Below are 12,983 nucleotides of genomic sequence, written 5' to 3' on the forward strand. Positions count from 1 at the left end.
TGTTTTTCACGTCGTGTTCATGCGCGAACCGCGGCCGTGATTCGCGGCCGCGGTTCGCGGGCGAATGTAGAGCCCGTAATACAACTTTGACTTAACTTTTACGCTATCGAGAACGTTAAAAAACTCGCACTAAGCACAATGAATAGGAGCGCGATAATAATTTAGTGACGCAGTACTTAGCGCGCTTGAACCTTGTTGAGGGTTCGATTCTGACACCGCGAAGACCTTTGGGGAGTGAACACGTTTTTATATTCATCAGTAAAATGGTGGGTCTTATTAAATCGGACATGACTTTTAATACAACCTTAGCGCTAAATAAGATCACAAAGGAGGAGAGGTAAAAAAAAATGTTTTTCAATCTTGTCATAATATATTTTTATTTTATTTTAAATAAAGTATTTTACAAAACATTACGGGATATCGCCGTTACTACCTCATAAAACTTAACAAACATCTAAAATTAACATGTCGATTACAAACATATAGTTAACTATATAACAGTAAGGTTTTTAAGTAGATTGTGTCCCGATTAAAAATACGGTCCGGACGGCTGGGGTAGAATCGGATAGAGCGTCAAGCTAAAAACCTTCAAAAACAAAATAGCACTCTCACAACAAACACCATTAAAATCGGCCCAAGACACTCATGAAGTCACAGACATACTAGAAGACATTTTGAAATCCTTGAATAAATTCCTATAAAATTTATTAATTTCCTAACACAATTAAGTACGGTTATAAATACTTCATTTAAAAAGGCGACAGCTACCGATTAAAAATTCGTCTCGAGTAAAATTACTAATAAAATTATTTATCATACCTAAATTTTGACACCACATAATTTGGCACCTAAATCTAAAATATTTCAAAACTATATTTGGTACATAGAGTACTAAGTTTAACTAAGTAAATGACATAGAGTACTAAGTTTAACTAAGTAAATGAGTTTAACTAAGCTAAAGTTTTCATGGTTACGAACCATAAAGCCAGTTTGACCTTGACAGAAGTGAGAACAGCGCAAAAGTTACACTGCATACAAATTTGAGTAAACTTTTACAGTATCGAGAACGTTAAAAAACTCGCACTAAGCACACTAATAGAACAAACGTGAGATTTAAATATTTCAATCAAGTTTACGACTTCCAAAATGAACAGATTAAAATAGTTGGAACAGTCCTATTTTATCCCTCAAAATCACAGAAATAACCTTTCTTTTTTTGACGTTTTTTAACTCTGTGGTTAATAACTTAATACAATTATTAATGTTCTTATTTTCTTCTTTTTTTTCTCAAATTATATACAATAACATTTATCATCAAATAATTTGATCGTCAGTTTCACTCAAGAAATCCTCGAAGATCGCTACAAAAGAATCTATACCGTCCTTAAAATTGTCATCTACACACCTCTCCTCCTCCTCGTTGAAGAACGCGTGAGCGAAGTCGATAATTTTTACCGTACCCCAGGGGTCAGGGTTGGGAGAATCCGAACTCAATTGGTCGAGAAGGGCACGATAGTTCATCTTTATTTTAGACAACTTATCTTCATAGTTATGCTCAAAGGAGTGATTGTGGTTGAGTTTTTCGAGGGCCTCGCTCCAGGGGGAGTTTAAAGGGGGATGGGGGGGCTCGTTTTGGAGGGGGGACAGGGGAACAGAAGACAGCTTCTTGTAGACCGGACCTGTCTTGGACAACTGACCACTGAATGAAGTTCCGCTGTGTAATGAAGGTATGGACTGACGCCTTGTGATCGGCGTGGAACGACATGTTTTGCGGGTCCTGTGAATATAAAATATCAATCTAAATAAATAGTAATAATCTTCGAACGATCCGATAATCGTTTGATACATAGTGATGGTAGTATATGCTGGTGAGAGGACCTCTTGTGAATCCGCGCGGGTAGGTACCACAACCCTACCTATTTCTGCCGTGAAGCAGTAATGCGTTTCGCCTTGAACGGTGGGGCAGCCGTTGTCACTATACTGAGACCTTAGAACTTATATCTCAAGGTCGGTGGCGCATTTACGTTGTAGATGTCTATGGGCTCCAGTAACCACTTAACACCAGGTGGGCTGTGAGGTCGTCTACCCATTTAAGCAATAAAAAAACCCAGAAACGATTCATCTATATATTTTCGAAATTCGCCATATTTCCTATAAATTTACGTGAGTCGATTCGTCTCATAGCAAAGCATAATTAAAACGATAATTTATTTTAATTTACGATACGCTAAATATATCGTAAGAAATGAACAAACACCTGCATTGAGGACAATGTTTTGTACTAACAGATGTATTTGCAGCAATTAAGCATTAAAATTGTAAATAAACTTCTTTTTTTATTTCTGTCTTTTCTGTATTGAATAGAATTGCTTTTCCCTACCTATTTGCTGGTAGCCTAAGAGGCTATTGCAGCTTCGTCAGTACTGAATCGCGATACACTGAGAAGATTCGGCGAGAAACTCAGTTGGCTAGTATAGAATATCTGGTGGAAGATATTTTAAGTTGGTGTTATTCAAACACATTAACGTGTTTATTTAAACTGAGCAGTGGTCGTAAGAACGGATCGCCTTTTTTTTATTGCCCTTGTAGGCAGACAAGTATGCGGCTCACCTGATGGTGAGTGGTTACCGTCGCCCATGGACACCAGCAATGCCAGGGGAAGAGCCAAGCCGCTGCCTACCGTAATAATACAGCCCGGGTTTAGTAAGAGAATGGCGTTCATCGGGCCGCGGCCGCCCAATACATGTCATTACGGATCCTTCCGATCTATTAACGGTGCTTTTAGACACCGCAAGCACCGGTCACCGTTCTCGTCGAACCCGTCGCTTGCGATGAAAGGGCTCGACGAGTAAATTAATCCACAGACACAGCCCACTGATATTCTCACCGGATCTTCTCAGTGGGTCGCGATTCCGATCCGGTGATAGATTCTGCGAAGCACTGCTCTTGCTAGGGCCAGTGTTAGCATCACTTCGGTTTGAGCCCCGTGAGCTCACCTACTAGTTAAGGTTACGCTGAAATAGCCCCTCAAGGCTATCAGCTTAGGTAGGAAAAAAAATAAATGGCCGCGGTAGCGCTCACATGAGCACCAGCGGCACCGTCTGGGCGGCCTGACGGGCTGCCGTACCGAGACGGCCGACGTTTTAGAGCCTTCGATTCGCCTCGAAGACTTCGTCGGCCGGGCGTCCTTGGGGTGAGCTTCGCTGTTTGGTTGCAGTGTTGACCACGGTAACCCCCCTATCTCATCCAGGTTCTGACCTCGGAGGGCAGCGGACGCTTGGGCGAAGAGTGCAGGGGAGTCGTTTAGTGGGTGGGCTCTAAAATTCCTTGGGCCCGCGGTCTGCTCCCAACACCCTGCAGATCGTCAAGTCCCACATACCCCGCGCGCCCCCTAGGCGCGGGGACCTCGTAGGAGGTTCGGCCCCGGCCCGAAAATAAAAGTGCTCACATGAGCAGGTCGTGATCGGCGCAGCAGTCCCGTAGGCGCGCGGCGTCATACACCAGCAGCACGGAGGCGGAGTACAGCCGCAGCGCGGTCTGCGCGCGCGCCCAGCGCTGCACGCGCCACAGCTGCGACAGGATCTGCAGCAGCAGCGCGCGACACAGCTCGCCGCCTATCGCGTTCAGGTAGTTCTTTATGGCTGAAACATTACATTATACAAATAAATACAATTACCGGTGGTAGGACCTCTTGTGAGTCCGCACGGGTAGGTACGACCACCCTACCTATTTCTAGCGTGAAGCAATAATGCGTTTCGGTTTGAAGGGTGGGGCAGCCGTTGTAACTATACTGAGACCTTAGAACTTATATCTCAAGATGGGTGGCGGCATTTGCATTATGGATGTCTATGTTACATGTTATTCCTTCACCGTGGAAGTCAATCGTGGACATTTGTTCCGAAGGGACATTTTACTCCGCTTACAGATCATGGGGTAGTCTGCCGAGGTTAAGCGCGACGCGGCCGCGGACTGATTTCTCATATGCGGGCGGAATGTCATGGATGCATCCAAGGGGACTCCCAGGTACTTGACCTTCCTGTCCCAGGGTATAGGTTGGCCGAAAAGGGTGATCGAGGACCGACTACTTGTATGAGGCTATGCGGGAAGTTCCTGTGACCGACGCATACCTATTCAAAGTCTGGTATCACAATATTGTATAAGAGCGATTTTGCTAGAAAATTAACTTTCCAAGGCCGGTTTTTTCCTTGCCTAATTGTTGGTAGCATAAGGGGCTATTTCAACTACACGTCGACGGGCAGTAAGCTAAACTGACGCTTGCTAAAACTAGTAGCAAGAGCAGTGCTTCGCTGAATCTTGGCGGCGAGAAAATCAGTGGGTGAAGGAATGTCGGAGTGAATTGTGAATATCTCACCGTCCCGCACGCCTTGCCCGTGGAGCTTCTTGCCGTATTCCTTGTTATATTTGTGCAGTTTCCCGCTATTCAGCTTGAAGACCTGGAAGCCTGGTATGCAGAAGCCGTACTGCTGCTTGCACAGCGCATACTTGGCCTGCTCGTTCTTAATCTTCTCCTCTGTGGCGAGCGGGTCCCATGTTCTTTTGCCTGTTAAAATAATCACGAATTTTGTCGAGTGTTGTCGAGTTCTAGTCGAGTTTTTCCGTGTAATTTCTGTTGTAAAACATTTAGAGTTAAACCCTTTTTATAGTTACTACGTTTTTTTCTGTTCTTCGAAAATCTATTTTGCGTGAGTGTGTTCGTGTATGTGTGCGTGCAGGTGGGTGTATGTGTGTGTGTGTGTGTGTGTGCGTGCGTGTGTGCGTGCGTGCGTGCGTGCGTGCATGCGAGCGTGCGAGCGTGCGTTTATGTTTGTGGTAAAAACACTACAAACAAAATTCCAGCTTGGCAACTCGTAAATATAGTAGATGGGACATTGCTTCTTCCGACATCAGAGACTAATAGCACTTACCAATTTTAACATCCATGATGCAAGGCTCGAGCATCCTCCTCGTCAGATCTTCCAGAATAATATACTCCTGTTCGTAGCCATTGTAAGTGTATTTCTTGCAGTAGAAATACTTGGGCGTGCATTTTCGAAGTTCCACCAGGTCAGGATCGGACGATGCCCACATGCGCTCATAGAAATCTACCTCGCGCCTCTGGGAATCTTTGATTATGGGTTTCAGGATTGTTCCGTTACTGCACTGCAATAAACCTGATGGCATGGCAAACTATTGTTACGATTTACTGGTGGCAGGACCTCTTGTGAGTCCGCGCGGGTAGGTACCACTACCCTGTCTATTTCTGTCGTGAAGCAGTAATGCGTTTCGGTTTGAAGGGTGGGGCAGCCGTTGTAGCTATACTGCATTGACGTTGTACTATGGGCTCCAGTAACCACTTAACATCAGGTGAGCTGTGAGCTCGTACACAAATTTAAGAAATAAAAAAAAAACTATTGGTACGTCAAACATGCGCTTATTGTTGTTGTTGTACCAAGCCATGAATTGCAAAGAGAACGTAATAAGTATCTCCCACACGGGTATTGACCATGAAAACAGTATAGGTAGGTCAGCGGTCGGGAAACTTTTTTAATTATTACCCAAAATATTTTTGGGTAAGTTGATATTACCTCATGGCGAAGAATTAAAAAACCGAAATCGCTTCTTTTTAGCATCTTTCATATTATAGACGCCATGATAATTTTGAAAAATAAAATAAAAGATATTTTTTCGTTTCGTTTCATTTCGTTTCATCGAGTTTGAAATAACAACGATTCTAAGTTCCACTTCAATATATACTTTTTACTCACAAAAGTTTCATTTTTACCCTCCAAAATTTAATTTTACCCCATTTGGGGTAATATACCCCGGTTCCCCGACCACTGAGGTAGGTAATCAATTTAAGATCGATTTCAGTGTCTTTCTATTCAATCTATATTTTTTAGCCTAATAAATTCTAGCATCCTATTAAAATGAATGGATAGGAAGAATAAAACTAAGTTAAACTAGTTAAAAAATGTCATAGCTGATAATTGATCAACCTAGTTATTTATGGTATGTTAAACAACATACTAATTGGATAAATTGTAATGTATTCACTGAAGCAGATCGGATAATCATATATTGCTTTTCAAATTGTAAGCAATCAGTTTTAATTACAAAATTAGAAATAGGTTAATTATTGTTGTTTTCATTAAAAATACATTAAAATGTTATCAAAAAATAACTATTCGTGTCATAATTGATGACGTCAACGCTATCGGGCGTGTGAGAGAGATAGTGAGATATTATTTTACGCACTCTCTCTCTCTATACTATTGAGATAATAATTACAATGCTGTCAAATGTCTTAATTAATGTACTTTATTGTTTTTAATGTCGTAATCGTGACAGATATTTATTATAGATTATTTCTATTAAATTGTCATACAAATTCGCAATAGAGCCGGTGATTTTATCGAACTGAAATAAAAAAAAAAGTCGTCTGTTCAGGAGCAAAGACATCAAGCCCATAACAGCCTGATTTTTCTGTGAGTTTATAAAATTCTTCATAAATCATATTACACTGTACCTGAGTACTTGGTGTCTTCGGTCTTTCTGTGGCCGGCTACCTGCAGATCGTAGGCTTGGATTTCAAGCCCTTTCTGCAGGGCAAGGGGCTTCGTCATCAGCTCGTCGTTGCGTTTCTCGATATTATAGTGCACTTGATAGATGGACCTCTGTCGGCGCACTTTAGTCCTTTTTGGTCGTTCAGCCGCATCGCTCATCTAGAACTTGACCTGCAATAAATATAATCAGTGAGATTTCTTATCTTATACCTTTAAACGAGCAATTCTTGTATATTAATCTGAATCTCGAAAACGGCTCCAACGATTTTCATAAAATTTAGTATACTGAGGATTTCGGGGGCGATAAATCGATCTAGCTACGATTTATATTCAGAAAATGTTGTTTTATTCGTGTTTTCAATAATCAACTCTTCCCGACATCTATTGGCGAATAGTAATACTATTTTTCTTAATTGAGGGCAACTAACCGCAAGATGGCGTTAAAAATCATCATTTATTTCAATAATAAGCGTTTGCACAATTAAAGCTAATAAAAAAAATTAAGCAAATAATACGGTTTAATCTCGCGTCTTTTTTTCGTCATTATATTCTTTCCGACGTTGCGAATACTTCACAGTTTTTATGGTCACGGACGCTAAAACATTATTGTGCTCCTTCAACTGTCAAGATTAATCCACAAAAATAGTTTGAATTACATCTAAAATTCAAGAGGACCGAAGAAAATACTAATATGTTCACTCATTTCTAACTCTTGAGTCGAGCGTGATATTCGAAATCTGGAAGATAGTATCCAGCCTAGTTGCTTAACTGGCTCCTTAATAATTTATTATAAGAGTTTCAATAAGATCAATAAGAAATTAAGAGTTCCCGAAGCGAAGGCGAATCGCTAGTATAAGATACAATATTCAATGTTCATCTTTTTGCCAATAGAATAGTGGAATACCAATATGTAGGGTAGGCGCCGCATTTACTCTATTTCTATTCAGGCCTATAATACGTCATCTCTGCACTGAGAACCTTCTCTGTCATATCCTCTTTCACACAGTCCATCCGAATCTTTTTAGGACGCCCCCTTTTCACATAACTATTTACTTTCATACCCAGGCTCCTTTTGGCCACAAGATCATCCTCTCTTTGCATAATATAACGTGCATAGCGATAGCTTTCCATAATTTTGTTTCTCCAATACTGACGCTACTACCAGATTTTTTAATTTACCGCCCGATTAGCCTCCTCATGTCTCTAGGCAAACTGTATGAGCGTCTGCTCTACAAACGCCTCAGAGACTTCGTCTCATCCAAGGGCATTCTCATCGATGAACAATTCGGATTCCGTACAAATCACTCATGCGTTCAACAGGTGCACCGCCTCACGGAGCACATTCTTGTGGGGCTTAATCGACCAAAACCGTTATACACGGGAGCTCTCTTCTTCGACGTCGCAAAAGCGTTCGACAAAGTCTGGCACAACGGTTTGATTTTCAAACTATTCAACATGGGTGTGCCGGATAGTCTCGTGCTCATCATACGGGACTTCTTGTCGAACCGCTCTTTTCGATATCGAGTCGAGGGAACCCGCTCCTCCCCACGACCTCTCACAGCTGGAGTCCCGCAAGGCTCTGTCCTTTCACCCCTCCTATTTAGCTTATTCGTTAACGATATTCCCCGGTCGCCGCCGACCCATTTAGCTTTATTCGCCGACGACACGACTGTTTACTATTCCAGTAGAAACAAGTCCCTAATCGCGAAGAAGCTTCAGAGCGCAGCCCTAGCCCTAGGACAGTGGTTCCGAAAATGGCGCATAGACATCAACCCAGCGAAAAGTACTGCGGTGCTATTTCAGAGGGGAAGCTCCACACGGATTTCCTCCCGGATTAGGAGGAGGAATCTCACACCCCCGATTACTCTCTTTAGTCAATCCATACCCTGGGCCAGGAAGGTCAAGTACCTGGGCGTTACCCTGGATGCATCGATGACATTCCGCCCGCATATAAAATCAGTCCGTGACCGTGCCGCGTTTATTCTCGGTAGACTCTACCCCATGATCTGTAAGCGGAGTAAAATGTCCCTTCGGAACAAGGTGACACTTTACAAAACTTGCATAAGGCCCGTCATGACTTACGCGAGTGTGGTGTTCGCTCACGCGGCCCGCACACACATAGACACCCTTCAATCTCTACAATCCCGCTTTTGCAGGTTAGCCGTCGGAGCTCCGTGGTTCGTGAGGAACGTTGACCTACACGACGACCTGGGCCTCGAATCTATACAGAAATACATGAAGTCAGCGTCGGAACGGTACTTCGATAAGGCTATGCGTCATGATAATCGCCTTATCGTAGCCGCCGCTGACTACTCCCCGAATCCTGATCATGCAGGAGCCAGTCACCGTCGACGCCCTAGACACGTCCTTACGGATCCATCAGATCTAATAACCTTTGCACTAGACGCCTTCAGCTCTAGGAGCAGGCTTAGGGACCTCGGTAACCGTACTCGTCGAACTCGACAAAGAGTTCGCCGTGCAACCTAACCCATGAATCAGCTCGCTGAGTTTCTCGCCGGATCTTCTCAGCGGGTCGCGATTCCGATCCGGTAGTAGATTCATTCGCGAAGCAGCTACTCTTGAGTTGTTAGGTCTCCTTCGGAGGCGCTCGGGCAGCTGTTAGCAAATCCCACCCCTCCTGGCTGAGCCTTTGCTCGCCCACCTGTCCTGGTGAAACTGGAAAGGCCTCCGGGCCACCAGTAATCCTTCAATCATAAAAAAAAAAAAAAAAAAAAAAAAAAAAATTTTTTAATACTCATTTCTATATGCACACAATGTAAAATGTTCAATATTGTACATAATTACGTAAATAACACACAAAAACACAACAATTATACATAAATACGAGCGTAATAAGAAATAAGATAAGATTACCTTTTGTATTAAGACCGCTGATATAAAACAAAAACAAGATTGTATTATTTTATTGCAATAGCAATGCAATAATTATTTACCGCTTCGTAATTATTATCAATAATTCGTAAACTCGTAAAGGGATCTGCTTAACGCGGTGTGTTAAAGTTTGAATGTGTCGTAAATTTAATGACACCGCAATTTTCGATCCGTATAAATAAAAAACCGGAGGTCACAGAGAAGCCAGAATTCACCCTCGAAGCGACTGGCAGATAGTTAAACAAAAAATAAATTTATTTAGAAACATAGGGTAAGACAGAAATAAAAACGTGTATAGAAAAAACAATTATCAATATACTTATTGGTGTATGTATTCTGAAATGGTCGCTTATTCTCAGAAGCCGTAATAACAAAAGGCTTCAATTCTTAAGACGGAATGCGAGTTTAGTTTTGTCATTTATTAGAAACTAGCGACCCGTCCTCGCTTCGCTTCGGGAGCTGTAATTTGTTAATGATCTTATCGAATTTTCTTTTATATAAATGTGGTCTTCGCAGTAACAAGCACAATTAAAGAAAACGTAACAAATAAAAAATCTATTTTTTCCTCTTCTCATAATCATGGTTCACTTTTTTAACGATGATGGCTTACAAATAAAAGATAGATAAATGCTCTCACGGGTTTTTTTAGTAAAACTATTTAAAATAAATATTTCAATGATACATTATATCTGTACGTGTAACTCCAACGGTTTTTGCGGCACACGCCAAAATAGCTCGCGAATGGCAGATTTTTCTCCTTCTTACTTGACTCTCTTCTCCTTTGGGTAAATGACATTGTATCTTTATAAATTATAGACTATGTGTGTATTCTGATGTATAAGCTATATTATTGTAAAGTTTCATCACAATCGCTTCAGCAGTTTTTGCGTGAAAGAGTAACAAATATACCTAGTCAGGTCATAAGTATTGTCACACAGTAAAAACTTTTCTTTTAGAACGCTGGCCACAAAAAAGCTTATTGAATTCGAATTTCGAATTGTTCATGAAAATAAAAATGTATACTTTTAGAATTTTACTCATTTTTAAATATGGAGTGGACGCTTAAAGAAGACCGTGTTGCAGCTATTGCGTTGCATCGTTGCGGTTACGCGCCAATTCAAATTTTTAACATACTGAAAATTTTGAATATAACCAAAAGATTCGTTTATCGTACCATCAAACGATACAATGAAGACTCTAGTGTAGATGACAGGTCAAGAAGTGGTCGCCCTCGGTCTGTTAGGACTCCAGCAGTGATAAAAGCTGTGAAGGCGCGAATTCAAAGAAATCCCAAACGTAAGCAGAAACTGTTGGCCCTTCAGATGGGGTTAAGCAGAACCACGGTGAAAAGGGTGTTAAATGAAGACTTAGGGCTTCGGGCATATCGAAGAAAAACAGGACATCGTCTGAATGCTCGTCTAATGGACCTGAGACTGAAGAGATGCCGCGCTTTGTTGAAGCGGTACGCGGGAAAAAAATATCGGGAAATTCATTTTTCGGATGAAAAATTTTTCACCGTAGAAGAGAGCTACAACAAACAAAATGATAAGGTGTACGCACACAGTAGTGAAGAAGCGAGCAACCGTATTCCGCATGTCCAACAAGGTCATTTTCCATCCTCGCTCATGGTATGGTTGGGAGTTTCTTATTGGGGCTTAACAGAGGTACATTTTTGTGAGAAAGGTGTAAAAACGAATGCAGTTATGTATCAAAATACAGTCCTGACGAACCTTGTGGAACCTGTTTCTCATACCATGTTCAATAACAGGCACTGGGTATTCCAACAAGATTCGGCGCCAGCTCATAGAGCGAAGAGCACACAAGACTGGCTGGCGGCGCGTGAAATCGACTTCATCCGGCACGAAGACTGGCCCTCCTCCAGTCCAGATTTGAATCCGTTAGATTACAAGATATGGCAACCCTTGGAGGAAAAGGCGTGCTCAAAGCCTCATCCCAATTTGGAGTCACTCAAGACATCCTTGATTATGGCAGCCGCCGATATTGACATGGACCTCGTTCGTGCTGCGATAGACGACTGGCCGCGCAGATTGAAGGCCTGTATTCAAAATCACGGAGGTAATTTTGAATAAACTTTAGTGTCATAAGAATCTATGTTTTGTTAAGTTCATTTTGGTATATGAATGGTTACATAATGAATAAACTTGTTTCAATTATTTTACATTAAACATGTGACAGAATTTATGACCTGACTAGGTACATACATTCTTACAAACTTTCGCGTTTATAATATTAGTAGGATTAAACCGTCATCAATTTTACGGCCACCGAAGTAGATTAGAATCACTGCGTTTATCCAATACGAGAAATCTATTTTATTCAAAATTAAATACGGTGCCGGTATCAACTACATAATATCTTTCACTAGTTTAATCTGATAACTAAGACATGAATTTTAAAGTCTTTCCCGATAGACAGGGGATCTACGCTTCTGGCATTGCCAATGTTTCATCATCATCAGCCTGTATCTGTACATAGGCCTCCCCAAAGCTCGCCACTGAACCCGATCTTCGGTCACTTTTCCATTTAATGTAATAAAAAAGATACAGATAGAAAGTCAATATTATCAAGAAAGAAAGTCAACATTATCAGTAGGCATATTGGTAAAATCTTAACATTGTTAATGATCAAGCCACTTTAAAAAATAAGTTTTTTTTTTCACTTTTTAAAATAATCGCGTTATTAAACTGTCTCTTTAATCAAATGCAAATAAATTAAAAATCCATCGCATTGCATAATAAGTACTTATTCAAATAATATAATATCTGTGGCATTGACAAAGACTATTCTTGCGTGAAGCCTTGATAAAAAAAAATTAATTCAACAATAAGTTACGCATTTCATGATATTATAAAAATTAAATTCGGTGTATAACCTACATAAATATATTTTGGTTTTAACGTGTACAATATTTTGTACGTTTAAAAAATATATAAATGCTGTCTGTATTTTAAGGTATTTTTCTTAATAGTTTATGCAAAACTTAATTTCCTTTGTTTACTTAGTTTAGCTTAGGTCAGAGTCCAAATAAAGGGCTCAGACTATAACCACAATTTTTTTTGAATCTGTTGGTCTACAAAGACCATGTCAGCGTCACTGGGCTAGTAGGTGAGCTCACGGGACTCAAACCTGACGTTGTTGCTAACACGAACCCTAGCTTTGCAGAATCTTCCAGCGGATCGGAAACGCGATCCACTGAGAAGATCCGGCGAGAAACTCAGTGGGCTGTGTGTGTCTGTGGGTTAATTTACTCGCCGAACCCTTCGTCGCTAGCGGGTTCGACGAGAACGATGACCAGTGCTTGGGGTTACCAACAGTTCCCGAAGCTTAGCTTATTTATTACAAATATCGCAGCCAACCTTCAGATATAAATAACGTTTGATTACATTTGCTTCCTGTCCATCAAATGAACGTATGATATTTCCTAGAATAAATAGATGTTAGTTTTAAACTTTTTAGCGTCTATATCTGACATTATTTTTAATGAATAACATTTCAAAAGCTGTAGGT

General features: G+C 41.0%; 1 protein-coding gene across 5 annotated transcripts in view; it reads right to left on the reverse strand.

The window, feature by feature from the left end:
* Positions 1 to 350: 350 nt before the first annotated feature.
* LOC101740910 (inositol polyphosphate multikinase) overlaps positions 351 to 12,983 on the reverse strand; it is a 31,445-nt gene continuing 18,812 nt past the window's right edge. For 4 of the 5 annotated variants that reach the window (XM_004923894.5, XM_012688495.4, XM_062674834.1 and 1 more), the window contains exons 2-6: positions 6,527 to 6,734; positions 4,926 to 5,171; positions 4,373 to 4,561; positions 3,449 to 3,641; positions 351 to 1,777 (exon numbers count right to left, since the gene is read on the reverse strand). In XM_004923894.5, coding sequence (XP_004923951.1) covers positions 1,315 to 1,777; positions 3,449 to 3,641; positions 4,373 to 4,561; positions 4,926 to 5,171; positions 6,527 to 6,722 — 1,287 coding nt within the window. In that variant the 5' untranslated portion in view covers positions 6,723 to 6,734 and the 3' untranslated portion in view covers positions 351 to 1,314. Of the gene's footprint in view, positions 1,778 to 3,448; positions 3,642 to 4,372; positions 4,562 to 4,925; positions 5,172 to 6,526; positions 6,735 to 9,437; positions 11,554 to 12,983 lie in introns of those variants that run through there. The other variant, XM_038019758.2, reaches the window with a different exon arrangement.

The sequence above is a fragment of the Bombyx mori genome, chromosome 3 (assembly GCF_030269925.1).
Source record: "Bombyx mori chromosome 3, ASM3026992v2".
Classification (NCBI taxonomy): Eukaryota; Metazoa; Arthropoda; class Insecta; order Lepidoptera; family Bombycidae; genus Bombyx; species Bombyx mori.